General features: G+C 42.3%; 1 protein-coding gene across 2 annotated transcripts in view; it reads left to right on the top strand.

Annotated features, from left to right (window-relative positions):
• PEBP4 (phosphatidylethanolamine binding protein 4) overlaps positions 1-27,677 on the top strand; it is a 248,633-nt gene that overhangs the window by 211,722 nt on the left and 9,234 nt on the right. For both annotated transcript variants that reach the window (XM_081843972.1, XM_081843973.1), the window contains one exon: positions 430-546. In XM_081843972.1, coding sequence (XP_081700098.1) covers positions 430-546 — 117 coding nt within the window. The remainder of the gene's footprint in view (positions 1-429; positions 547-27,677) is intronic.

Genomic DNA, 27,677 nt, shown 5'->3' with positions numbered 1-27,677 from the left:
TCAATGTAAAGGAAAGTCAAAACAATGTTTAAAAAGTAATTAAGTACATATCTTTTACAGACTTAAACAACAGCAATATGAGTGAATGTTGATCTTGTTCACTTGACTAACTTCCATTTCTAACCACAGAGTAACACATGAAAAGCAGCAATTTCCATTTCCTTTTACATTTTTCAACAGAATTCTCCAGTATCCCTAATAACAGGTGAACTAGACCAAGAAATCAAGGGAAATTGCAGATGGGAGGAGACTGGGTATATAGCTCCTGGAATAAGTAAATAAATAGGATGATTTAAAAGGGCAAGAAAGAAACTTTGGCTGATTCCTATTACAAAGAGGCCATATCTTGGATTGTCAAGGGGTGGGTGTCTGTTGTTGAGAGAATAAATACAATGCATCCTTTGAACATCATTGTTTTATTCCTTATAGACTACCGAAGACCCACACCACCACCCAATAGTGGTTACCACCGCTACCAGTTCCTCCTCTATGAACAGCCAAGTGACGAAACTATATACCTGAACCCAGAGAAAAGTGCATCTTTAGGTAAGGGATTATGTCACTTTATTCCATAAGCAGAAAAAGCCCACATTTGTTCTTTTAGTACGTTGCAAAAATAATGCATCAGTGTATTAATTTTCTCCAGTCTGTATCTCTGTCTCTGTTTTCAGCATGATAAAATGTAATTGCGAATATGTGGAGGTACTTTAGAATGTTTGTAGAGCTAATCAAAAATACCCTAGCAGTGGGCATGGTTGTGTACCATGTAAAGGATACATTTCATGACAGCATGGGAACCAGCTGTTCCTGTTGTTATCACCAGTCTTAATTCTTTGAATTGACTAGGTAGGAATGACCATGAGATACTTATCTATCTATCTATCTATCATCTATCTATCTATCTATCTATCTATTTATCTATTTTTAATTTCTTTTATAAATAGCTTCCCATGAAACATCCCAAAACATCAATGAGTCTCTCTGTGTAATTTCAAATCCGATACATATATAGACTGCGTTAAGAATCTGCACTTAAAAGGTTTGTTGAAAAAGGAAAGTTTTCAACAGGCATTGAAACATTGAAACATTGAAACATTTCAGCAGACAGCACTTGTCTGCTATGTAATGGGATGAAGTTCTGAAGAGTAGGTGCTCTCACAGAAAAGTCCTGATTCTTATGTCATATGGAATGGCCTTACCCTATAGGTTAAAAGTAAAGGACCCCTGGACAGTTAAGTCCAGTCAAAGGCAATTATAGGGTTGAGGCACTCATCTCGCTTTCAGGCCGAGGGAGCCGGTGTTTGTCCACAAACATGTGGCCAGCATGACTAAACCGCTTCTAGCGCACTGTGACAGAAGCCAGAGCACATGGAAACATTGTTTACCTTCCTGCCACAACAGTACCTATTTATCTACTTGCACTTTGATGTGCTTTCGAACTGCTAGGCAGGCAGGAGCTGGGACAGAGCAGCAGGAGCTCACCCTGTCGTGGGGATTCGAACTGCTGACCTTCTGATCAGCAAGCCCAAGAGGCTCAGTGGTTTAGACCACAGCGCCACCTGCATCCCTTCCTACCCTATAAAAGGGCTGACACATAGAAGAAGGCAAATCCCTCAATACCAGTTTCTGGGATTTGTGAGTGGAAGATGACTTGCACTCAGGTCCTTACTGAGGGCTTCCCATAGGCATATCATTAGTTACTCCCTTTGGGGGGGGGGAGAGACCAGATCAAATGGTCTTAAGTTAGAGGAGGATAGATTTCGGTTGAATGTTAAGAGTAAGAGTACCTTGTAAATGGAATTGCTTAGAGGAGTGACCATGGGTTAATCTGTGTTGCCCGGTTTAGCTGCATCAAAGATAGCACGGACATGGGGCAAGAATCTTCTATGTCACCTTGAGCTCCGTGGAAAAAGTCTGTATCTGTATCTATCTATCTACCTACCTACCTATTAATGTGTAATCATAAATGTCACAGACTGATCTCATCACCACAAGAACTGTTGCAACATTTTGACTATAGATCTATCCCAGTTAGAATTGGAAATGGCCTAGGAGGGAAAAACTGGCTACTTTTCAAAAATAATCATCGTGATCATAATTATCTTGCTTTCAAGCCAGTTGATAGAACAGCACAGCAGAGGGCAAGGCTGCCTTTTTTCTCCTCCTCCAAAGCTGTTCTTAGAGTGAGAAATACTTGGAAATAAATTGCAGAGAATGATGTACTTTTGAAATGAGTATGACTATGGTCTCCAGTGGGGAGACGTGAACCTGGGAAAAGCAACAGGAAGCAACTCTAGTGTTGAAAGAGCAGGTCTTTCCTCAAGGTTGGAGCTGTAATGCCAGGGGCAGGGGACCCTCTTTGCTGCATTTCCTCCTGGTCAGCCCTCTGGGGTTGCACAGTCTTGAAACAATGCTTATCAATAGCACCTCTGCTGAGCCAGGCACAACTTCATCACAGAAGGCCAAGACAAAAGTGCAAGTGGCTGGGGTGGAAAAAAGAATTATCTGGGACACAAGCAAGGCTGTGATGAGGGGGTTCTTGATACAACAGAATGCTGTAAAGAAAAGGACACAAAATGAGAAAAAAGACATGATTTTGGAGAAAATTAAAGAATGTGAGAAGAAATTAAGATTAAAACCGAAGTCACAGCCGATTCTGAGAGAAATCAAACTTTATCAAACACAATATTCTAAATTGATAAACCAGGAAATAGAGTGGAAAGTTAAACTAATGAAACAAAGAACATTTGAATCGGCGAATAAATGTGGGAAACTGCTAGCATGGCAGTTGAAGAAGAGACAAAAAATGAATACAGTTACAAACTTAGAGATTGAAGGAAGAAATATACAGAACCCTATGGAGATTAGAAAGTGTTTCCAGAGATATTTCAAACAACTGTACACCCAAGGGCCGCAAGATGAGGCTGAGATAGATCAATTTTTGATAAAGAATGGACTACCAAAATTGTCTCAAGAAAACAGATCAATCCTGAATGGTAAAATAACATGACAAGAGATTGAACAAGCCATTCAGAACATGCAATTGGGCAAGTCTCCAGGGCCAGATGGGCTTACCTCCAAGTATTATAAGACATTGAAAGACTATTTGATACAACCACTGATGGAGGTAGGCAACGAAATTCTGGAAGGGAAGAAGGCGCCGGAATCGTGGAAAGAGGCCTTCATCACATTGATACCTAAACTGGAAACGGAAAAGACACAACTAAAGAATTACCGTCCCATCTCCCTTTTAAATGTGGATTACAAAATATTTGCAGACATTTTAGCAAGTAGATTCAAAAAAGTTTTAAATGAAATAATCCACAAGGACCAGGCAGGCTTTCTCCCAGGTAGACATTTGTTTGCCAATACAAGGAATATTATTGACATTTTGGAACTCTTGCAAACGAATATTAATACAAGAGCTGTGTTAATTTTTATAGATGCGGAGAAGGCCTTTGACAATATTTCCTGGAAATTTATGAAGAAAAATTTGGAAGGGATGGGAGTGGGACGGGGTTTTGAAAATGGGATAGATGCAATTTATTCAGAACAAAAGGCCAAACTGATAGTTAACAATGTGGTGACAGAAGAGTTTAAAATTGAAAAAGGAACACGACAAGGCTGCCCTATCTCCCCATTGTTATTTATCTCGGTCCTGGAGGTGCTCTTGAATATGATTAGAGGAGACCAGTTGGTTGAAGGAATCCAGGTCGGAGCGAAACAGTACAAACTTAAAGCATTTGCAGATGACCTAGTTTTGACTTTACAGGAGCCAGAATCTAGTACGAAAAGAGTATTACAATTGATTCAAGAGTTTGGTCGGGTGGCGGGATTTAAGTTAAATAAGCAAAAAACTAAGGTATTGGAAAAAAATTTGACAGTTACAGAGTCAGAAAGGTTTCAGAAGGAGACAGAGTTAAGCGTGGTTAAAAAAGTAAAATACCTAGGGGTAAACATAACAGCAAAAAACTTGAGTCTATTTAAGGACAACTATGAGAAATGCTGGTCAGAAATTAAAAGAGACTTAGAAAGTTGGACAAGATTGAAGCTTTCCTTGTTAGGCCGAATCGCTGCTATAAAGATGAATGTATTGCCAAAAATGCTATTTTTGTTTCAAACTTTGCAGATTGTGAACAAGACAGAGTGCTTTCGGAAGTGGCAGAGAGACATTTCCAAATTTGTCTGGCAGGGCAAAAAGCCCAGAATTAAGTTTAAAATATTAACTGATGCGAAAGAAAGAGGGGGCTTTGCCCTGCCAGACTTAAGGTTGTATTATGAATCAGCAGCTTTCTGCTGGCTAAAAGACTGGCTACTTCTCGAAGATACTGATGTATTGGATTTGGAAGGTTTTAACAATGCTTTTGGTTGGCATGCATATCTATGGTATGACAAGGTTAAGATTAACAAGGTTTTCAAGAACCATATTGTCAGGAAAGCAGTGTTTAATGTCTGGATAAAATACAAAGACTTATTGGAAAATAAAACTCCAAGGTGGCTTTCACCATTGGAAACTAAGGCCCGGAAAAGACTCAATATGGAGGCCAAATGGCCGAAGTATTGGGAAATATTAGAAAAAGATGGAGATAACTGGAAATTGCAGAGTCAGGAGAAAATGAAAGACAAAGTGCGAGATTGGTTACACTACGCTCAGATTAAAGAAGTTTTCAAACTTGACAAAAAGTTAGGATTCCAGGTGAAAAAATCGAGGCTAGAAACGGAATTGTTAGAGCCTAAGACTAAGGTACTTTCAAGAATGTATAACTTGCTGTTAAAATGGAACACTCAAGATGAAATGGTTAAATCGGCTATGATAAAGTGGGCACAGGATATTGGATATAATATCATGTTTGAGGACTGGGAGAGGTTGTGGACTAGTGGGTTGAATTTTACTGCATGTAATACTTTGAAAGAGAATGTTATGAAAATGATATATAGATGGTACTTGACCCCAGTCAAACTTGCAAAAATTTACCACTTGTCTGATAACAAATGTTGGAAATGTAAGGAAAATGAAGGAACATTCTTTCACCTCTGGTGGACCTGCCCTAGAGTGAAGGCCTTCTGGGAAATGATATATAATGAGCTGAAAAAGGTACTTAAGTATACCTTCCCTAAGAAACCAGAGGCCTTCCTTCTGGGTATTGTCGGCCAGAAGGTGTTAAAGAAGGATCGAACATTTTTTATGTATGCAACAACAGCAGCAAGGATACTCGTCGCCAAGCATTGGAAAACTCAAGATTTACCCACACTGGAAGAATGGCAGATGCAACTGATAGACTACATGGAACTGGCTGAGATGACTGGCAGAATCCGAGACATGGGAGAAGAGACGGTGGAAGAAGATTGGAAGAAATTCAAGATCTATTTACAAAAATATTGTAAACTTTATGAATGTTAAGAAGGATGCTAGAGTAAAAACAACTTGGCACCATTAAGCTAGATGAGGAGAAATATGAAGATAAGTTAAATTTAAGAAAAGATAAAGTTTTGGAAATTTTCGGTTATATTTAAACTTTTAAGATCTAAATAAAGGATATTTAGATTAGAGATATAACATCGGAAAACTAGACAATAAGAATAGAAACAAGGAGATAAATTTGCTGGGAAAAAGTTACAGTCAGGAATGCAGGAGTGGGAGATGAGAGGGAGTCCAAGAAGTTAAGAAAATTATGTTAAGAGATGTGTTGTATTGATTTTTTTGGTATTGTAATTAAAATAAAAATTGTTAATAAATATTATTTTTTTTAAAAGTGCAAGTGGCTGGAGTGGATGTGGTCACTATTACAAATGGATGCATGCTAGGGGTGGGGAGAGATTTAGTTCAGTTCACATTGAAAGGTGAACCTAACTAATTCACACTTTCTAAAACAATATGCAAGTCAAATCACAGCTGTCTTCAAAATTTGCATTTCTCTGAATTTTGCACTGCAGTTCTCCACCCATGCAATGTGTACAAAAATGCTTGTACTAGGGTAAAGCATGCATTAAATTGCATTTATTTATTTATTTATTCATTCATTCATTCATTTATTTTATTTCTTACATTTATGTACCGCCTTTCTCCCCAAAGAGCTCAAGGTGGAACACATGGTTCTTCCCTCCCCATTTACTCTCACAGCCACCTGGTGAGGTGGGTTGTTAGTGACATAGCATTCAAAAATTAGGAGAAATTGCATACAGAATTATGTACATTAGGAGAAATAACACTAAAACACTCAGAACTTGTTGTGAGAGCTTTTGTTTTCTAATGCAAACTAGATGAAAATGTAGAGAGCTGAACAAGAGTGGGAAAATGAGAAACAAAATTTGACAGCTCTGCCCATCCCTACACACAGCAAACACACCTATAACCTGCACAATCCTCAACTTTTTGCTGATCAGTGAGGGGGGAGACGAGAGCGATAATCAAAAGTGGGTGTTTAAACTCCCCTCTTGGATTCCTCTTTCCTCTCAGCTGACACAAGTGAGCCAAGGACAAAGAAGGAGCTGCTCCTCTGAGAACCACGGCTTCAAGGCATGCAGTACACCTTGAGGCGGTGGCTCCTTTCCTCTTTTAGTCTTCCCAACAGGAAAAGTGAGGGAAGCCCCTGGGAACTGCTGCTTTGAGGTGGGAAGGTGATGGAAGGCTTCGTGAACTTGCTGCTTCAAGTGAGAGCTGAAGAGGGATGGAGGCAGAGCGTTGTCAACAAGGCTTGCATTGCTCTGTCCCCTCTTCCCTTCAGGTAGTGCTTGAAGTGGTGGTAGCTGAAAAAGGTGCTTTTGCAGGCCTATTTGGCTTGCTGTCAAGAAGACTGGTGGGCCAGTGCAAGAGGCTTAGCAGGGCAGATCAAGCCATCAGTTTCCCCAACCCTCCTATAATGGAAGCAGAAGCATCCATTGTGAAACACTTTAGCTGAGAAGCACAGAATGTCTGCTGCGTTGTTGTTTTGGTTCGGGGTTTTTTTGCACTAATTATCCAGCCATTGGCAGGGTAAGTAATAGTAGCCAAGTTTAAGGTATTACTATTCATATATAAAGCCCTAGACTGCTTGGGGCCAGTTTACTTGAAGGGACACTTTGCCCCATATATGTCGCCTTGTCCACTTTGAGGAGGGGTCTCGGAGGCTGTGAAACTGAGAACAAGACCTTGCTGGTACATCTAAGAGCTGCAGGAGTTTCATCAGTGACACCTCAGAGCTATTATGCATATCAAGCAATGAGATAAAATCTTGAATAATTAGATTTGGCAATTGAGGTTGCACAAACAGTCTTGAAACAATGCTTATAAAATAACAGCTCTGCTGAGCGAGGCACGTCTTTGTCACACGGGGACAGCTAGGCTCCTAGAGCAAAACACTGCATTCAGAATTTTTGCACAATCAGAATTTCAGGAGGGAGATGAAAGGAATGTGGATGCCTCACCCATTGTGATGTTGCAGCACACGAGAATCCTCAGCCATGCATGAAATCCGTTTGTGGAGCCAGAGAAACAGCAGGTGCAAACTGTAAGAGGCATTAGTCACCTCTACAAGAGTCAAAGTCTGTGCAAGCTGCAAGAAGAGCAACTTTCCAAACAAGGTTGCACTTCCCTCTCCACCTGCAAACCAAATGCTATTAGGTTACATCCTATTGTTTGCCTTAGCTAGACTGAAGAGTCCAGCAAGACAGTTCAGAGTTTTGGATATGATGTTATTGCACTTCAAGACCCCCAGGCCACCTCCAGGAGAATGAAGAAACAAGGACACAGAATTTAGGTTAATGTTAATGGGCAAAATTTAGGCCACAACTTTATTGGTTACAGAATGTGAGCGGTATTGGCTTAGGCATTGGCATCAGCAGACTATATCTGCCCGTGTTGCAGGAAGTCTGGAAGGGTAAACCACCAGTAGGGGGAGCCCCGCTGATGCGGATTGACTTGAGCCCCCCTGGGTTCCTGCTGGGGTCGTGGCATGGCCCTAGCCCCTCCCCAGGATTCGGACAAGATCCACACCCCCGGATTCCTTTAACGGACTACCCTTACGCATGGAGGGGCAGGTGATGGCCGCACCTCCCATCCCCCACACATCGCTATTCCAATGCCTAACCGCCAAACCTTGCAAAGTTGTGACAATTTTGTGACAAAGTTGCCTACGAGGTAGGCAAAAACCAAGTGGCCAGTGCCAATTTGCCAAGTGGAAAAAGTCCTACCAGGCCCCTCAACGGCGACCAACCGAAGTCCATAGCAAGGCCAGCGACGCTGCCTTAAAAAGGGTGGCGAGAGGCTGAAAGAGGAGCTTCCAGAGTCACGCCGTGGTTTAAATTGGCCCTGGCCACGCCCCACAGTGCCCTGATTGGTCGCCTGGCAAATGGTGTGGCTGGGACACCCTCAGTGGGACGCTACCCCACACCACGCTGAGGCAGGGGTGGGACCTGGTGGCCCAAGCACAACCTGGTCCCACTTGGAAGCAGAACCAATTTGTCACTTTTTTCAACCTTGAAGTAGAATACTACCAGGACACTTCTGCCTCTGACTTTCGAATAATGGAGAAGAAATCTAAGTTGTGCTCTTCCTTACTTTATTCTTTGTTCCTTTTATGTACTCCTAAGTTGGTTTGGGCCTTTCAGCAAGTTACCAACCCTGTAGACCATTAGTGTTGCTATGATTGGTTAGAGCATCATGCGGATAATGCCAGGGTTGCAGATTCAATCCCTGTGTGGGACAGCTGCATATTCCTGCATTGCAGGGGGTTCGACTAGATGATCCTCAGGGTCCCTTTCAATCTATGATTCTATCAATTAGACCCTGGTTCATGGGCCCTTCTACACACAACTGAGCATTTCTTTCTTTCTATGATTCTTCTCCAAGCTTTTGCACAGTGGCAGCAGTGCAATACCTCATCCATACATTATAGATTGGGGGGGGGTATTGCATCAATAATCTTACTATACGTGTGTTGCTAGTTCAGTGCTCATGCTGACTTGTATTGGGGCTGTGCAAGAGGGAATGCCAACAGCTTTGTACTCTTTTGCACACCAGGGAAGTATCACATTTTCCCAGCTAAAAAATGTTATGCTATTTCTGCTCAGAAAATGCCCACAGCGTAAGTACAACCTCAGTGGTATATATAAGACTGTGTGCACCAAATGCCTAATAAGTTTGCATTTATTGGACAATAATAATATAATAATTTATTTATTATACCCCACCCATCTGACCAGGTGGCCCCAGCCACTCTGGGCGGCTTTGAACAAAAATACAGGAAAAACAACACCAGCAAACAATAAAGTTTCCTGAAACAGGGCTGCCTTCTGATGTTGCCGAAAAATTATACAGTTGTTTGTCTTGTTGACATCTGCCAGGAGTGCTTTCCACAGGGCGGGTGCAACTACCAAAAAGCCCTTCTGTCTGATTCCCTGTACTGTAGTTTCACTTCTCACAGTGAGGGAACCACCAGAAGGCCCTTAGACGTGGCACTCAGTGTCCAGGCTGAACAATGGGGGTGGAGATGCTTCTTCAGGTATACAGATGTGTGTGGAGAGGTAATTGATCAGAATCTTTGGTTTGTGGATGAGTGCATATGTGAAAGGCCAAGTGTTATTCTTCTAGAAAAAGAGGTTCCAGAACACACCATGAACACTCCCCTGGTTCTCTTATGGCAATGGTGCCCACCTGAGAGGTTCTAGAATTGAGTTTCATGCTCAGAGTAGCAGTCCATTTACATAAGGCACTGGATGCTCCCCAAGCCATGCAGGGCTTTAGGTTACTTAACCCATGAGGCAATCCCCATCCATGAAGCATTCCTGTTCTCAAGTCCTGGGTCCGCAGCTTGGTCAGAAGCTGAACCAGAGTGTCAAGGCAGTGTGGAGTTCTGCTGGAATGTCCAGCACTCCTTGCTTCTCATCAGGTTCAAACTCTGGGAGGGGCTGAACCCTGACAGCTGCTGATCCCAGTTGCCTGGCTTTTCTCATCCCATGTGCCCCACATGCTTCTGATAAAATTTGGGACATGGGCCTTGTGCCTCTTTCCCAAAGCCCTGTAAACTTCTGCCCAACTTAGGGAAGGAGGTGCTATGTTCTGACAGGGTGCGAGAGCCCTCCTGCCTCCTTCCCAAAACCCCGTATGTGCTTGCTGGCTTTGGGAAGGAGGCAGGAGGGCTCCAGGAGCCTGTCAGAGCCTTGTGCCTCCTTCCCAAAAGCCAGGAAGCGCTCCTTCACAATGTTGCTGCCATTGCAGGAGCTGCTTGCATGAGCCCCATCCACAGCCAGTTGAGAAATTGGCGTGCCCCAGGACAAAGAGCTGGAGGCACCTTCAAGGAAAGCATGGCTGTCCCTGAAAAATCAGGGCACTTGGAAGGTTTGCAATCCAAGTGGCCTACCAAAAGCAGGAAGCGACTATTTTCATTTGCAGTGAGCAAAGGTTTTGATATGCTTTATTATTATTATTATTATTATTATTATTATTATTATTATTATTCTCCTCTTCCTTTTGTGATTTATATAATATGTGGTAGGATTATTATTTATTTTGAGAGTAGGCATTAGATGGAGTTTCTACTAAGATGTGTATGAACAGAAGCCCGCTGCACTGTGTTTGTGTATCTGTTCTCCCCCATCTCATTCTTAGCTTTTTATATGTATCCTTCACTCTAAAGAAAGTTTTGTTGGAGTTCATGCTGCCTCTTGAGTGAAGCTTGAGTGTGACTCTCTTCTCCATTAGTACTGTCAAATTCCCTGTTCTGAGGATTTTCTCCCACTCTGTATAGATTTCCAAATGTCATGAAATATGACTCTAAAAGAAGATGTCTCTGAGCTCAATCATTTTGTCCCTTACCATTCATTGTCTTCTTCTTTTTTCTTTTTTTTTGAATCTTTAAATAGCTTTAAGGAGGATTTTTTATTAAAAACTAAGCTGGTTGATGTGCTGTGATGATACTTTCAGACACAAATGTTTCAAGTAGCTTAGTCCTAATAATAATAATAATTATAATGATCATCCAAACAATGGTAATATATTTGTTATGAATGCCATGTGGGATATTTTCTGGCATCACACCGCCCTAGTCATAACATAGCAGATTTCACTTGGTTTGTCAGGAAAGGGTCCCTATGTTCTAGTATGATTTTCTTCTCTCTTAAACATCAGCGAACACCCTGTGGAAATCGGCATGTAGAGCGGTGCCTTTGCTGGGGTGGAAGGTACAGGTATGCTTGATAAGTTCTGAGATTCTAGAAAAATCATGGGTGTCTCATTTATTTTTCACAAAATTAGCAATCAGTTTTTTCGACAGCTGATGTAATACAACATTTGCATGACTTGAACGTAAGTTAGGTTTCAGGAGCAGTCAGCAGGAATGGCCACTGGCTCCACCAAGATGTTCATACTGTGGCACCCTCCCCACCGCCTTGCCCCTCTTCCTACCCATAAGCCATAGCAAAGTCCCGGCCAGGAGGCCAGGTAAGCATTTCTGCTCCTCCCCATGGACCACTCCTATTAGGTGGGTTGGATTTATGTATCGCTCCCTACAATGAAAGCATCCCAACATGAAAAAATACAGTAATAAACATAGACATTAGAAACATCCAAAGTACAAACATCCAGTTATAGGTGCTGCCCAAAGACCCAGAAAAACAAAAACATCTTGGCCTGGTGCCAAAATGATGATGGGCCTCCCTCAGGAGAGCATCCCAAGACAAAGAACAACTCGGGAAAGGTTGTTCTCTCATCACCATCCTCTGGACCTCCATCAGAAGTGCCATGTGGAAAAGGGCCTTTGGGAGGAAGTGGTCCTGTAGTAATAGGGGGCCTGAGCTGTATAGGGTTTTAAAAATCAAAACCAGCACTTTGATTGGGCCTGGAAACAAATTAACAGCCAGTACAGTTAAACTAGAACCAGTATTGCATGTTTATGCTTTCTTGTCTCAATTAACAATCACCAGATTCTGCACTAACAGTAGATTCCAAATCATCTTCAAAGGCAACCCCACATGTAACTCATTGCAGCAGTCTAACCTGCAGTTTGCTAGAGCATAGACCACTGAAGCCACACTATTCCCTAGACTACCAGTAAAAATTGATAGGAGGCTACTGGCATTTTCTATGACATTATTGGATGCAAGGTACTTCCAGGCTGCATATCTGCTTCTTCAAGGGGTGTATAATTCCATTCAGAACAGGAAGCATTCCATTCATCCATACTGAGGAACCACCCACTAAGAGCGGCTCAACTGACCTTCAATTTGTTGGCTTTCATTCAGTCCTTTACTAGGGCCAGGCACCAGTCTCAGCACATCCCTTGCCTCACCTGCTTGAGCTGCTAAGAAATAGTATTGTGTGTCATCAGCATGCTGAAGACAATGAACTCTAAAACTCCCAGTGTCCATACTGAGCAGTTTTATGTAGATATTGAGCAGATTGGGGGATAATTATTGATTCTATGATTCTATGATTCTATGATAACATTGAACCTGAGAAGCCCCACACCTGAGGTTCCATGGGGCCAAGCAACATCTTCTAAGCAGCAACGTCTGGAGACAACCATCCATGGAGGAGCACAACCACTGCAAAGCAATACCCTCTATTCCCATCTTAGATCATCTCCCATGACTGATGGTATCAAAGGCCACAAAGAGGTCAAGAAAAATCAGCAGGGGCATACTTCACCTGTCCCTCTCGCAACTTAGGTCATCATACAGGGTGATCGAGGCAATCTTGGTGCCTAAATGCAATTGAAATGGATCTGTAAAATAGTCCCATCCAAGGGTATCTAAAGTTGATCAGTGACTACCTGGTCCAAAACATTATTCAAGGAGATATATGTAATTGGCATAGAATTGTTCAAGTCTTCTGGGTCCAAGGAGGCTTTTAAAAGGAGAGGTTTTACTGCTGCCTCTTTCAGACAGCCTGGAATCACTCTCTCTCCTAGAGACGCATTAATATTTGCCCCTGCTGGACAGGGGCGCTGATTGGGCCCCACACTGTGCGTGCCCAATGTTGTGGTATGCGCCGATGTATTACATTGTGACATGTGACGTGATGATGTCATGTCACATGGCACCATAATGGCAATGCGGCTTGCACGCTTTGGCACAGTGGTGGCAACTAGCAGAGCCCCGGTCCAGTTGCTGCCGCCGTGCCGGAGCGCCACAGGTAAGGTGGCGCTCCACATGCTGCCCACCTTGCCTCCTATGCAAAGGAGGCCACAGAAATGGCAGGCTGTGAGGCCGCTGCGGGTGGTGGGCAGAGGTGGCTGCGCATGGTAGGCAGTGTGCGGAGGTGGCCATGGAGGCAGTAGGGGGTGGAGGCAGCTGGGCACCCAGGACACCCACAGCAAAAAATTATGGGACCTGGGGTAACCCACACCTATCCAAGTGCCATATTATTGCATCAATATCCCCAAGCCTTATCAACTGAAATTCATCCACTAAAACTTGAATAGACAGTGCTCTGGATACTGCTGGAAACTGACCTGCTATAATATTGCAGTCCAGATCCCAATGGTTGCAAGCGATTTTATCCTCAAAATGACTTGCAAGTAAATCACAGTAGGCTATTGAGGGTTCCTCCACCACCTTTGGGCCAGAATGTAAGAGACCCTCTAAAGCTGTGCTGGACGAAGGACATAACAGAGGCAGAGACGTAAGTCTTCACTGCGATCACCACCACAAAGTAGGTTCAACAATGGGCATACACCTGTTATATCTGTCTTTGGACCTGCTTCATTGTCCTCAGTGCATTAGATCAGGAGAAGAATGCTCCTCTCCCAAGTGTCAGTGGTCCAATGAAATTCAGAGCCTCCTGCACCTGTCTTAAAATTAAGAAAACATGGAGAGATCTGATCTTGGATCTCCTGCATAACCTGTGGTTTGAATTTCAGGACTACATCAGGGTGGCATTCAGAATCCAACCTGTAGCTGCATGATAGCCAGGGAGGCCTCCCACAGCTGGGTCCATTATTTATTGATTATTAAAAGTATGTCTTGCTCTATCCTTTAGTTCAAAGCACTGTTTTAACATTTATGTTAAAATTGTTAGCATCATAAAAACAAATGCAATTGAAACAGAATCATCAGTTTAAACATTACCTGCAAAAACAACTACAGAGGCCAAAATAAGCACATTTGAAAGCAGGTAAGCAGCAACAATGTAAACAGAAGGCCTGTTGAAACAGGAAGGATTTATGAGTCTTACTGAATGCCTGCGGCTACAGAACTAATTAATATATAGGAGGCAATTCCACGATAAAAGGACCACCATCGCAAAGGCCTTGCTCTAGCAACCCACAGACCTAAATAGCTCCAGGAATGGGATACAAGCCAGAATTCCACTCACTCATCTTAAGAGGGATGGGGGAGGTCTTATGGATAGAGCTATTCTTTGAGGTGTGCTAGCTGCAGCCTATGGAGGAATCTAATGGCTAAAGACAATACTAGGGTGTCTAGAATTGGACAGTAAGTAATCATAGAAATCATAGAATTGTAGAGCTGGAATGGTCACTGAGGATCATCTAGTCCAACTCCCTGCAATGCAGGAATATGCAGCTGTCCCATGTGGGAATCAAACCTGCAACCTTGGCATTATCACCACCATGCTCTAACCAACAGAGCTATGATTTCAGGTGAAAGCCAGTGTGGTGTACAGGGTAGAGTGCTAGATTTAAACTGGAGAAATCTGAGCTCAAATCTTAATTTTACTACAAAGCTTACACATTGGTCTTGGGGTAGCTCTGAGCCTAACCTTACCTCTCATAGTTGCTCAAATGGTTAGTTCAAATGGCAAGTGGGGCTTGTATGCAGGCCTGAGCTTTTTTCTTTTTCATTTAAAAATCGTTTATTTGCCACAGCATATGTTTCAAACATTCTCATAATCTTAAAAACCATAAAATAACATACCATGTGCTCCAGTCTCATTAAAAGGAAGGAGTACATTATATCTGCAACAATTTGAAAGGTTAGAATGTATACTTCTATTCCAAACTATGTTACCCACCCCAAACGCATGTGCCTCACTACCTGTGTGTTCAATACAATCGCCCCATGCTGCATAGAAGTTAGCATTTTTCTTTTGGTCTCTTGCTACCCGCAGTTTCCATGTTAGCCTTTCCAACAAAGCTGTCTGCCAGACCGCTTCATACCACTTATCCATGGTTAACAGTTGCAATGTTTTCCATGTTCTGGCTATGGTCGTTCTCGCCGCAGTCAATAAATGGGTTATAAGAACTTTATTTCTAATTCTTGGTGAGTCCTGACTGTACAAATTAAGCAATTGCAGTCCTGAGGACTGTCTGTCTTGTAATGAAAGATATATCTGCAAAGACATTTCCCTAGAATTTTTCTATTTTTGAACACTCCCACCACATATGTCTGTATGTCCTGATAGTGGGACACCCTCTCCAACACATAGGAGAGCTGTTGGGTTTTATATAAGCTAGAGGTCTAGGTGTTAAATGTGCTATTTTGTGCTATTTTGAGGGCTCTTTCTCTTGTCATTGCCGAAATAGATTTATACAGGGCTTTGATCCACAGTCCATTCCATGCATCTTCCTCAATTTCTAAATCCCAATTTGATTCCCATCATTCTCTCATATTATTCTGGGGAGGGAAATATGCCTCTGTAGTTGATTTATATAGGAATGATATTAATCCTTTCATTGCTAAGTTCTTTAAAAATCCAATGAATTTTGGGCCAAATCCAAACTTTTTTATCACTTCAATTAAATTCCTGGGTTCTACACAATCAAATGCCTTAAATATATCCAATGATAGACAGGCTAATGTTGAAGTTATCTGCTTGCTGTGATATATTAAGTTCAGTAATTTTCTAATTGGGTCTGTAATTTTGCATCCTGGAACAAACCCTGCTTGGTCCAGGTGGATCTACCGTAGATTCCAGCATATTAGGCGACTGGGCGTATTAGACGACCCCCCCAAATTGGCAGCTGCAATTTGGGGATTCGTCTTATCAGCCCAGTTGCCTAATACGCTGGGCAGCTCCGCGCCGGGAGAAAGCCGCTCGGAGCGGAGCGGAGCCCATCGCCCCTGCTGCTGCATCTGAAGCAGCAGTGAGTGGACTCCGCGCTAGGTGGCTCTCTCCCGGTGCGGAGCTGAGCCCGCTGCTGCGGCGGCTGCTTCAGAGCTGCCACAGCAGCGGGAGGGGGGGGAGGATACCCGTATAAGACGACCCCCCAACTTTTTAACCTCTTTTCTGGTGTTAAAAAGTCGTCTTATATCCCAGAATTTACTGTATTTCCCAATAAATACAAGGCTCTTTGGAAAAAGAGTGTGCTAAAAAGTATCGTAAGTATATGAGTCAAATATGCTATTTTCTCCCCAAACAAGGGGAGTCCACTTTTGTTTATGGGCAGTGTTCTCTCTAGAACACGTCTTCAACCTTTTCAGTCATGAGACCTGCCTTTAACTTAAACATGTATTTGGGGACCCATTTCTTTTCTTTCTTTCTTTTTACCACTAAGGCAATAGTGTAGTTGTAGCCATTGTAGAGCAGACTATGACCCAGTAGGGAATTCCTGCAGACCAGTGTTCCAGAGTAGAGCTTCCCAAACTGTGGTCCACAAACATCATTCAGGTAGTCTGCAATCGTTCTCTGGATTTGTGGTTAAAAATGAGAGATCTATCAAATTAAATATGTACATTGAATTTTTAATTGTGTTTATATTGCTTTTTTATTTCTTTTATTTCATTTTATTGTATTACATGAAACAATAAAATACAATAAGAATGATTTTTTTAAACAAAAGTAATAAAAATACATTTAAATTTATGCCACTTTTGACAGAACACATTACAAGTGCTGTAGCACAGGCAAAAAAACAAACAATTAAAATGTATTTATTTATTTTATTAAAAATTATACACTGCTTAATTTTTATAAAACCCCAAAGTGGTTTACAAAGAGATAAAAGAAAAAAATCAAGAAAAAATACAACCATACTTTAAAACATACAAAAGTAAAAATACTAAAACATGTTTAAATTACTTCAACTTTCCTTGCAAATTAAATGTTCTACCAACACCCTCAGCAAATTTCAAGTGGTCCGTTAGGGGCAGTTTGGCAACTACTGCTCTAGAGCATATTGTGGTGTCAGTGTTACTCCATCAAAGATTTAGATCAGGATGGCCAAACTTGGCCCTCCAGCTGTTTTGGGACTACAACTCCCATCATCCCTAACTAACAGGACCAGTGGTCAGGGATGATGGGAACTGTAGTCCCAAAACAGCTGGAGGGCCAAGTTTGGCCATGCCTGATTTAGATGAACCCAGCTGTGGATTTCAGACTGACAACCCCTTTCTAGTTTTTGAAATTATCAGGAATAATTTCTTTTTGCTTATGTGGGGATGAAACAGGAAACAAATGCACATCAGGATGGGAAACTGAACCTCTCTTGGCAGAGCATCCCACAATAATGGGCCATTGACACCAAAGGCACAGTTTCTTGTTGTTGTCCCATAAGCCTCACCAACTCAGGGAATGTCCAGCAATGCCCCTGCTGATGATATCGGTGATTGAGCTGGGATAAAGATCCAGGCAGCCCCTGAGATACTCTGGATCTAAGCTGATGAGGGATTTGTAAATTAATGCAAGGACTTTGGACCTGGCTTGGTAGTAGATGGTCCATAATATGGCTGCACTTTGCAATAGTTAAGTGTGTGTGTGTATAATCATCAATATTAATATCATCAATATTGATAGTGATATTATTAATATAAAGTTGCTAACCTGCAACTTTAATAATATATGGAATTTAAGCTAGCTGCAATATTGCCAATGACTTTAAATAGGCTTACATGAGGCTCCTCCTCACTACACCCCCAAATCCAATCCCAACCATTTGTCTTTTCTGGTCAGCCAGGTTGGCTCTTTAATGCACGTTGAAAGGACATTGCTTCCCTCAAAGAATCCTGGGAAATGTAGCTCTGTGAGGGGTAGCTGTAACTCTGTAAATCACCATTAAGCTTCTTCTTTAAAAGCGTTTTGCATAATGTCTGAACTGAGCCAGAGAGACCAAGAGCGAGCGGCTGCTGCAGTGATGGGACCAGCGGCAGCAAGGCTGCCAAAGAGGAAGCCCAGGCCCTCCTCTTCTTCCCCTGGCCATCCCAGTTGCCAGCCTGGCTGGTGCTCTGCAGGCTGGGCTCCAACGTGATCTCTGCAGCTTCCCCACTCAGAGTCCCCATCTTAGCCCCCATCTCAACAACCGCATCCCATCCGACTTAGCCCCCATCCCAACCCCAGAGTGACTTAGCCCCCATCTCAACAACCGAGGAGGCAGCTTCACTCTCAGCCTCTGCTGCCTCCTCAGCATCAGAGGAGGAGAGGAAGGGGGCAGCGGCTGCACCAACAGAGGAGGGTCCACCATGTCACTCAGCTTGGCTCTCACACCTTTGCTTGGCTGCTCTCAGAGGCTTGTGCAGCGACAATGCGGATTGGTTCACTGGCCAAATCCGGGCAAGGGGAGGAGTGGGGATTGGTTGAAAAACCAGCAGAAAAAGGCCAGGCCACCACCAAGAACAGGGGAGAATCCTGCCGGTGTAAATAACACAATAGGAAAAACTTGGGCTTTCTTTACGAATAAAATGCAGCATTAAGAAAAGTCATTTTCACAGGTCTGGCTGTTCAGATATTTGTATCAACTGTTTGTATAGTGAGATTTGGGTACAAATTCCTCTTGTTTGGATAAGTGAATTTTCATGTAATGAGCTTTAGACAGCAGGACCTGCATGTGTTCAGATTTCTGTTGGACATACTGTAGTCATTGCTCAGACTTATACTAGATGTTAGGGCTAGCAAACATTCTATAGATGTGCTGAGCAAAATTTGCATATCCCAAAAACTATTCTCTTTCAGCTATAACTGATACATTGAATCTCTGCAAGTAATTAAATACACTAATGCTAGATCTACTCTATTTAATGAAGAGGAAAGCTTGAGACCCATGCTGCTCTGCAGTGTTCTCCTGTAATTATGTCCAAAATTGTTTTTTAATTATTTCATCTGCAGTTTATTTTGCTCCTCCCAGCTCCTTGTAAGCTAAATTTGGCTGTTTATAACACTCACTTATTTTCTCCTAGATGGATCAGGAAACTTTAGCTGAGTTGTTAGTCTTTAAGATAATTGGGCACTTACACTATAGAGACAGTTCACTCTTAAGCACGCTCCACTTTGCTGTAATATGGGCAGGAATATTTGAAAGAAATTGCTTTGTAGAGGTGGTAGTGTGGCACAGCACAGTGCATCACACAGTCTCACCTCCATGTGTGTCCTTATTCGGAAAGGTGCTGATCACCTGTGCCTCAGTGATTAACAGAATTGAGATGCCTTTATCAAAGAGCTTTCTACACCAGACAGCTCCTGATCAGATAAAAGGCTGCATGCAGAGAAATGATCTTATTATTTCAATAGGAGTTTGAAGGGCTCAGGCAGCCCCCCAGAATCAGGGCATATATGGCTTGAGAGGCATATAATTTGAAGCAAACAGCCAATGTTCAAGAGCAGGAGTTCCCAAACTGTCCACAATGTTCCCTACAGCTTTCAAACTTGCAACATCTAAATAAAAAAAGCATCAAGTCAACAGGTTATCTCGAAGGTTATCATTCTTCTATTGGGGCTGAGTAGCAAGCAGAGTAAAGTTATTATAGCTTACAGAGAACTCCTTGTCAAAAATTCTCAGCATCAAAAATCCTCACAAACAGAGAGCTAGGCAAGCTACAGTCCTGTTGAAACTAGTAGACTAAAGTGCATCTCCCCTTCATGGATCACTGCCTTGCTATGGTGAAGGGGCTTGAATAACTCAGAGAAGCTATGAGCTATGCCGTGCAGGGCACCCAAGATGGAGCAGGAACCTCGAGCAGGAACCGGCAAGCCACTCCAGTATCCCTGCCAAGAAAACTCCATGGACAAAGACAACAGGCATATAAAAGTTATGGCGCTAGAAGATGAGCCCCTCAGGTCAGAAGGTGTCCAACATGCTACTGAGGAAGAGCAGAGGACAAGTACAAGTAGATTCAGAGCTGATGAAGCGGCTGGGCCAAAGCCGAAAGGTCGCTCAGTTGCGGATATGTCTGGAAGCGAAAGGAAAGTCCAATGCTGTAAAGAAAAATATTGCATAGGAACCTGGAATGTAAGAACCATGAACCTTGGTAAGTTGGATGTGGTCAAAAATGAGATGGCAAGAATAAATATTGACATCCTGGGCATCAGTGAACTAAAATGGACGGGAATGGGCGAATTCAGTTCGGATGACCATCATATCTACTACTGTGGGCAAGAATCCCGTAAAAGAAATGGAGTGGCCTTCATAGTCAACAAAAGAGTGGCGAAAGCAAAAATGATCGAATGATCTCGATACGAATCCAAGACAGACCTTTTAACATCACAGTAATCCAAGTTTATAAACCAACTACCAGTGCTGAAGAAACTGAAACTGACCAATTCTATGAAGACTTACAACACCTTATAGAAATGACACCAAAGAAGGATGTTCTCATTATAGGGGATTGGAATGCTAAAGTAGGGAATCAAGAGATAAAAGGAACAACTGGCAAGTTTGGCCTTGGAGTTCAAAACGAAGCAGGGCAAAGGCTAATAGAGTTCTGCCAAGAGAACAAGCTGGTCATCACAAACACACTTTTCCAACAACACAAGAGACGACTCTACACATGGACAGCACCAGATGGGCAGCATCAAAATCAGATTGATTATATTCTCTGCAGCCAAAGATGGAGAAGCTCTATACAGTCAGCAAAAACAAGACCTGGAGCTGACTGTGGTTCAGATCATCAGCTTCTTATAGCAAAAATCAAGCTTAAACTGAAGAAAGCAGGAAAAATCACTGGGCCGGTAAGATACAATCTAAATCAAATCCCTTATGAATACACAGTGGAAGTAAGGAACAGGTTTAAGGATTTAGATTTGGTGGACAGAGTGCCTGAAGAACTATGGATGGAGGCTCGTAACATTATACAGGAGGCAGCAACGAAAACCATCCCAATGAAAAGGAAATGCAAGAAAGCAAAGTGGCTGTCCAATGAGGCCTTACAAATAGCGGGGGGGGGGGGGAGAAGGAAAGCAAAATGCGAGGGAGATAGTGAAAGATACAGGAAATTGAATGCAGATTTCCAAAAAATAGCAAGGAGAGACAATAAGGCCTTCTTAAATGAGCAATTCAAAGAAATAGAGGAAAATAATAGAATGGGAAAAACCAGAGATCTGTTCAAGAAAATTGGAGATATGAAAGGAACATTTCATACAAAGATTACCATAATAAAGGACAAAAGTGGTAAGGACCTAACAGAAGCAGAAGACATCAAGAAGAGGTGGCAAGAATACACAGAGGAATTATACCAGAAAGATATGGATGTCTTGTACACCCCAGGTAGTGTGGTTGCTGACCTTGAGCTAGACATCCTGGAGAGTGAAGTCAAATGGGCCTTAGAAAGCACTGCTAATAACAAGGCCAGTGGAAGTGATGATATTCCAGCTGAACTATTTAAAATTTTAAAAGATGATGCTGTTAAGGTGCTACACTCAATATGCCAGCAAGTTTGGAAAACTCAACAGTGGCCAGAGGATTGGCGAAGATCAGTCTACATCTCAATTCCAAAGAAGGGCAGTGCCAAAGAATGCTCTAACTACCGCACAATTGCACTCATTTCACACGCTAGCAAGGTTATGCTTAAAATTCTACAAGGCAGGCTTAAGCAGTATGTGGACCGAGAACTCCCAGAAGTGCAAGCTGGATTTTGAAGGAACCAGAGACCAAATTGCAAACATGCGCTGGATTATGGAGAAAGCTAGAGAGTTCCAGAAAAACATCTACTTCTGCTTCATTGACTATGCAAAAGCCTTTGACTGTGTCAACCACAGCAAACTATGGCAAGTTCTTAAAGAAATGGAAGTGCCTGATCACCTCATCTGTCTCCTGAGAAATCTCTATGTGGGACAAGAAGCTACAGTTAGAACTGGATATGGAACAATTGATTGGTTCAAAATTGGGAAAGGAGTACAACAAGGCTGTATATTGTCTCCCTGCTTATTTAACTTATATGCAGAATTCATCATGCGAAAGGCTGGGCTGGATGAATCCCAAGCTGGAATTAAGATTGCTGGAAGAAATATCAACAACCTCAGATATGCAGATGATACAACCTTGATGGCAGAAAGTGAGGAGGAATTAAAGAACCTTTTAATGAGGGTGAAAGAGGAGAGCGCAAAATATGGTCTGAAGCTCAACATCAAAAAAATGAAGATCATGGCCACTGGGCCCATCACCTCCTGGCAAATAGAAGGGGAAGAAATGGGGGCAGTGAGAGATTTTACTTTTTTGGGCTCCATGATCACTGCAGATGGTGACAGCAGTCACAAAATTAAAAGACGCCTGTTTCTTGGGAGAAAAGAAATGACAAACCTAGACAGCATCTTAAAAAGCAGAGACATCACCTTGCCAACCAAGGTCCATATAGTTAAAGCCATGGTTTTCCCAGTAGTGATGTATGGAAGTGAGAGCTGGACCATAAAGAAGGCTGATCGCCGAAAAATTGATGCTTTTGAATTATGGTGTTGGAGGAGACTCTTGAGAGTCCCATGGACTGCAAGAAGATCAAACCTATCCATTCTTAAGGAAATCAGCCCTGAGTGCTCTCTGGAAGGACAGATCCTGAAGCTGAGGCTCCAATACTTTGGCCACCTCATGAGAAGAGAAGACTCCCTGGAAAAGACCCTGATGTTAGGAACGATTGAGGGCACAAGGAGAAGGGGACGACAGAGGACGAGATGGTGGGACAGTGTTCTTGAAGGTACCAGCATGAGTTTGACCAAACTGCGGGAGGCAGTAGAAGACAGAAGTGCCTGGTGTGCTCTGGTCCATGGGGTCACGAAGAGTCGGACACGACTAAATGACTAAACAACAACAAAGTGCATCTAACTGCACACAGAGCCACATAATGGTGCTAAAAGTTTCCTTTGGGAAGGGATGGAGAGAAAAGTTGCTTAGAATCATAGAATCATAGAGTTGGAAGAGACCACAAGGGCCATCGAGTCCAACCCCCTGCCAAGCAGGAAACACCATCAGAGCACTCCTGACATATGGTCGTCAAGCCTCTGCTTAAAGACCTCCAAAGAAGGAGACTCCACCACACTCCTTGGCAGCAAATTCCACTGTCAAACAGCTCTTACTGTCAGGAAGTTCTTCCTAATGTTTAGGTGGAATCTTCTTTCTTGTAGTTTGGAACCATTACTCCGTGTCCGCTTCTCTGGAGCAGCAGAAAACAACCTTTCTCCCTCCTCTATGTGACATCCTTTTATATATTTGAACATGGCTATCATATCACCCCTTAACCTCCTCTTCTCCAGGCTAAACATGCCCAGCTCCCTTAGCCGTTCCTCATAAGGCATCGTTTCCAGGCCTTTGACCATTTTGGTTGCCCTCCTCTGGACACGTTCCAGTTTGTCAGTGTCCTTCTTGAACTGTGGTGCCCAGAACTACACACAGTACTCCAGGTGAGGTCTGACCAGAGCAGAATACAGTGGCACTATTACTTCCCTTGATCTAGATGCAATACTCCTATTGATGCAGCCCAGAATTGCATTGGCTTTTTTAGCTGCCGCGTCACACTGTTGGCTCATGTCAAGTTTGTGGTCAACCAAGACTCCTAGAATGATTGCTCTGCTTCCTAGCATTAGCAAGGCATACTTTGAGAAGGGATTGAAGAAGGCATCCATGTACACAAGGCACAGCATATCCATTGACAGAGTTATTTAAGGAGATCTGCCTTACTTTTTTCAAGAAAAAAGAATTACAGCAATCTTACTGTCCGGCAAGAATTCCCAAGAATGGGATATCAAAGACCTGACACTCCCTACTACTTCTCTGTATGGCAGATATAGCTTCTCTGCCAAAAGCAGCCAAAGGCACAGAAAACTGAGAGAAGACTCTGTGTAGTACAAGACTAGTAGCAAAAACCAACTCCCAAAAGTTTCTGTATCAAACCTTTTAAAAAGGTAATATTATAATCCTGTTGCAGTATCATTCAGCTACAGGCTGTTGAGCTTTGAAACTGTGGATTTTTCTTGTGTCTACAGTTTTGGAATAATCTAGTACATTAGTATTATAAGTTGTCAAACAGCTGTGCCAGGATGTTGACTCTCACCAGAGAGGCTCTGCTACTAAAACACTTGATGTAAGATTATTTTTAGCTTTTTTTCACTGCTGAATCATAAAGCTATTCTCAGAATTTTCTGCCAAATTCACAGAGTACATTTATGAGGGTTTGTTTTTTTAGATCAAATTTGTTGAAACAGATGACCTGATCATCCACCATATGGCTCATTCACACCACTCAAACCATTGAGAAGCATTTTGCCCAACATTGTATTTTGACTTCTATACCAGTAAAGGCAGATAAAAATCACATAGTGACTTTTACATTGTTGTCAGAAATATAAAAAGACAATAGAATCCAATGAATTACTTGGAGATATATAGGCAAATAAAACCATCCATTGCTGTGACGATACTGAGACCCAAGAACCATGTGGGAGTTGAGCTAGCAACCTTGACTTAGCATATTCTATCTGATCTTGCAAGACAAACTGTTAAATATCAAGCATAGTTTTAAAAATACTCTGAGATTAAGAAGGATCTAGGAATTATTGTTGTGATCTGTACTCTGCAGGGCAACAGGTGGACTATAAATAATATAGTTCCATTTGAAAAGCATAGTAGGGCCAATGGAACGCAACTGAGTCTTAGGCATATTAGCAATGGGGGCATTTATTGAAACAGGCCCCTGCCCCATCCCAATGATGGTCGTCTCAGAGCTCTTGGTGGGCATGGAGCAGGAGCCCCCATGCTGGCACCCCCAGCACAGTCTGCCCTGGTGCTCCTCTCCACCAGGGTTGGTTTCTCCAGTGGGCTGGGCAGCACTAGGGGCATCTGCTTTGCCCCCCTCAAAAATTCACACCCGGGGCCAGGGTCCCTCTGCCCCCCCATGCTATGCCCCTGGGAAAGAGACATTCTCCCACAGTTCGCTGACTGAGTAGCTGGGTGGCAGGTGCAGAGGAGAGTTGTGAATGTTTTTGCATTCTGTTCTTTGGACAGATCAGTTTCTCTTGGAGAAGAGTGTGTAATAGACAATGGCCCTGTTACAATGAACACTCATACCATAAGGAATGCTAATACTTACAGCGCCTCATGTCTTCAATGACATGGGAAATGTTGCCTTTGAGCAAGCCCTAATTTAACACTACATATTAACATTGGCCAAAAGTACTGCTTGTAATTATGTATGCAAAGTCCTATTAATTTCATTGAAACTTAGTTGTATATAATTGTGCCCAATATTATGACCATAGCTTTCTTTGATGAGATCATAGATACTTCTGTAATTAAATTTCCTTCCAAAATACTTTCATGTGCACTGAATGTAAAATTCAAGTAAAGGTTTTTCTACATTCATATTATTAATATTATTTTCCAAGTCTAGAAAATTCCATTTCACAAAACAGGCTGAACTTTTAATGATAGACATAACTTCTTTTTTTGCAGAGGTTTTTATTTTTATCATAAAGACCCCAGAGCTGCTTGCATACAAGAACATCAATAAAATAAAATAAAATAGTATAAAATAAATACAATTTTAAAATAATGTACAGTTTTAATCTCCAGTACAAACAAGGGTCCAGGTGGTGGTGGGGAATCAAGTTTCATCACGCAAAGGCTTCAGAAAAATTTAATGGCAGACATTCCTAAAGTTTCAAGTGTCCAGAAGAGGGCACTAAACTGTGGCCTCTGTTGGTCTTTAATTTAAATACTTCATTAAATCAGTGGGAAATGGAAAGAGGAAAGTGACACTAACTAAAGGAAGTTAAAGACAAAGAAATCTTTGCAGAATTGTAGCAATTATGTTAGATATGTCCTCAGCATACTAGCAAGCTGTGTGAGATTTTTTCTGGATAGGGTGAATCTGTATGTATTTGTAGTTTTTTTCAGGGGTAATGTGAGCTGACACATTCAGCAGCATAGAGAAAAGTAAATGAAAATAGAAGATTATTTGACAGCAGTTGAGATAGAAAGATCACTTTGCCCTCTCACTAAAAGGGATTTCTGCTGCTGTATAGTTCAAGATGTGTGTGTATGAACTGGATTCATAAACTTCATTCTGTAGATACTGGAACATCCCAAACCCAGTGAGGATTTTAGTGAGCTGCATACCAAGACTGCAGCTTCCCTGATTAGGGCAGAGCCAGCTACCACACTGTGCTTCCATACATCCTGAGACTTGCATTGGTGAGAATTTGAATAGGGCATCCCTGTGTGGATCATACTAAAGATAAGAATTAATGCAAAGATCACATTGGGATAGGTTATGGTTAGCTACAGGAGTCAGCTCACATAATTTTATTTATTTATTTATCTCTAGTATGTTTTAAATATAGGGACACGGGTGGTGCTGTGGTCTAAACCACTGAGCCTAGGACTTGCTGATCAGCAGGTCGGCAGTTCGAATCCCCACGACGGGGTGAGCTCCTGTTGCTCGGTCCCTGCTCCTGCCAACCTAGCAGTTCGAAAGCACGTCAAAGTGCAAGTAGATCAATAGGTACTGCTCCGGCGGGAAGGTAAACCGCGTTTCCGTGCGCTGCTCTGGTTTCGCCAGAAGCAGCTTAGTCATGCTGGCCACATGAACCGGAAAAACTGTCTGCGGACAAATGTCGGCTCCCTCAGCCAGTAAAGCGAGATGAGTGCCACAACCCTAGAGTCGTCCACGACTGGACTCAACGGTCAGGGATCCTTTAGCTTTTATGTTTTAAGTATGCACCTAAAAATGTAAGGTGGTGATGTAATGAAATGTGTTTCCATTATCTTCTAAGTACACATCCCAAGGAGCCATAATGTTTACCTCAGCATAATGTCATCATGGTTTTTCTCTGCTGTTGGGTCCCCACTCCTCAATTGGTGAATTGTTGTTATATGGGGGTGTCGATTTATTGCATTAGCCGTGGCCATAGCATAATATACATAGAAATAACAAGATAAAATGGGGGGGGGGAATAAAAGTGGATGTCGTCCTGGGTGAAATACTTTGAAAGAAAAGAAAAAAAAGGGGGGGGTAACAAAAGTAACAGGGGATTTAAAACATCGAGTGACAGAGAGTACAAAAACAGGTTCGATTGTGCGACGAATCGACTACATCTGTGGTATTAAAAAAGAAGTTGGTGCCGCTTTCCTCTTCATCACACTAAGCAGGAAGTTAGTTGTTCTATGTAAATGACTGTATAAAAATAATCTTAATATAAGCAAACCTTTGCTGCTGTAGAACTACCATTATTTGTGCAGTCTTTTTAGAATTAGCTAATCTTGTTCCAGAAGGAATCAGCTGGTCATAAACCATGGCGGCATGCTCTCAAACTGATTCTCTCCCGGTCCCTTTAGACCTTCACAGCCAACACTTGTATGAGCCCAGTATTTCTGCCTATGCAGTTGGAATTGGAGAATTTAAAAGGAATTAAGTAGAAGTATAAGGAATTCCTAGAACATCATCCAAACTCACCAGCTAGCTTCTCAGTAGGGGTTGCCACTTGGCAGTCTCCTCAAGTTAAATGAACTGGGCTACAACATGAGTGTGTTCAGCAGTGTAATCAAAACTACACAAGACTAGGTATTGTTAATGGCAAAAAGGATTCCCGCCTTCCGCCACTGGGACATCAT

The sequence above is a fragment of the Podarcis erhardii genome, assembly GCF_964252035.2.
Source record: "Podarcis erhardii genome assembly, chromosome: 16".
NCBI classification, from domain to species: domain Eukaryota; kingdom Metazoa; phylum Chordata; class Lepidosauria; order Squamata; family Lacertidae; genus Podarcis; species Podarcis erhardii.
This window is presented reverse-complemented; position numbering and strand designations above follow the sequence as displayed.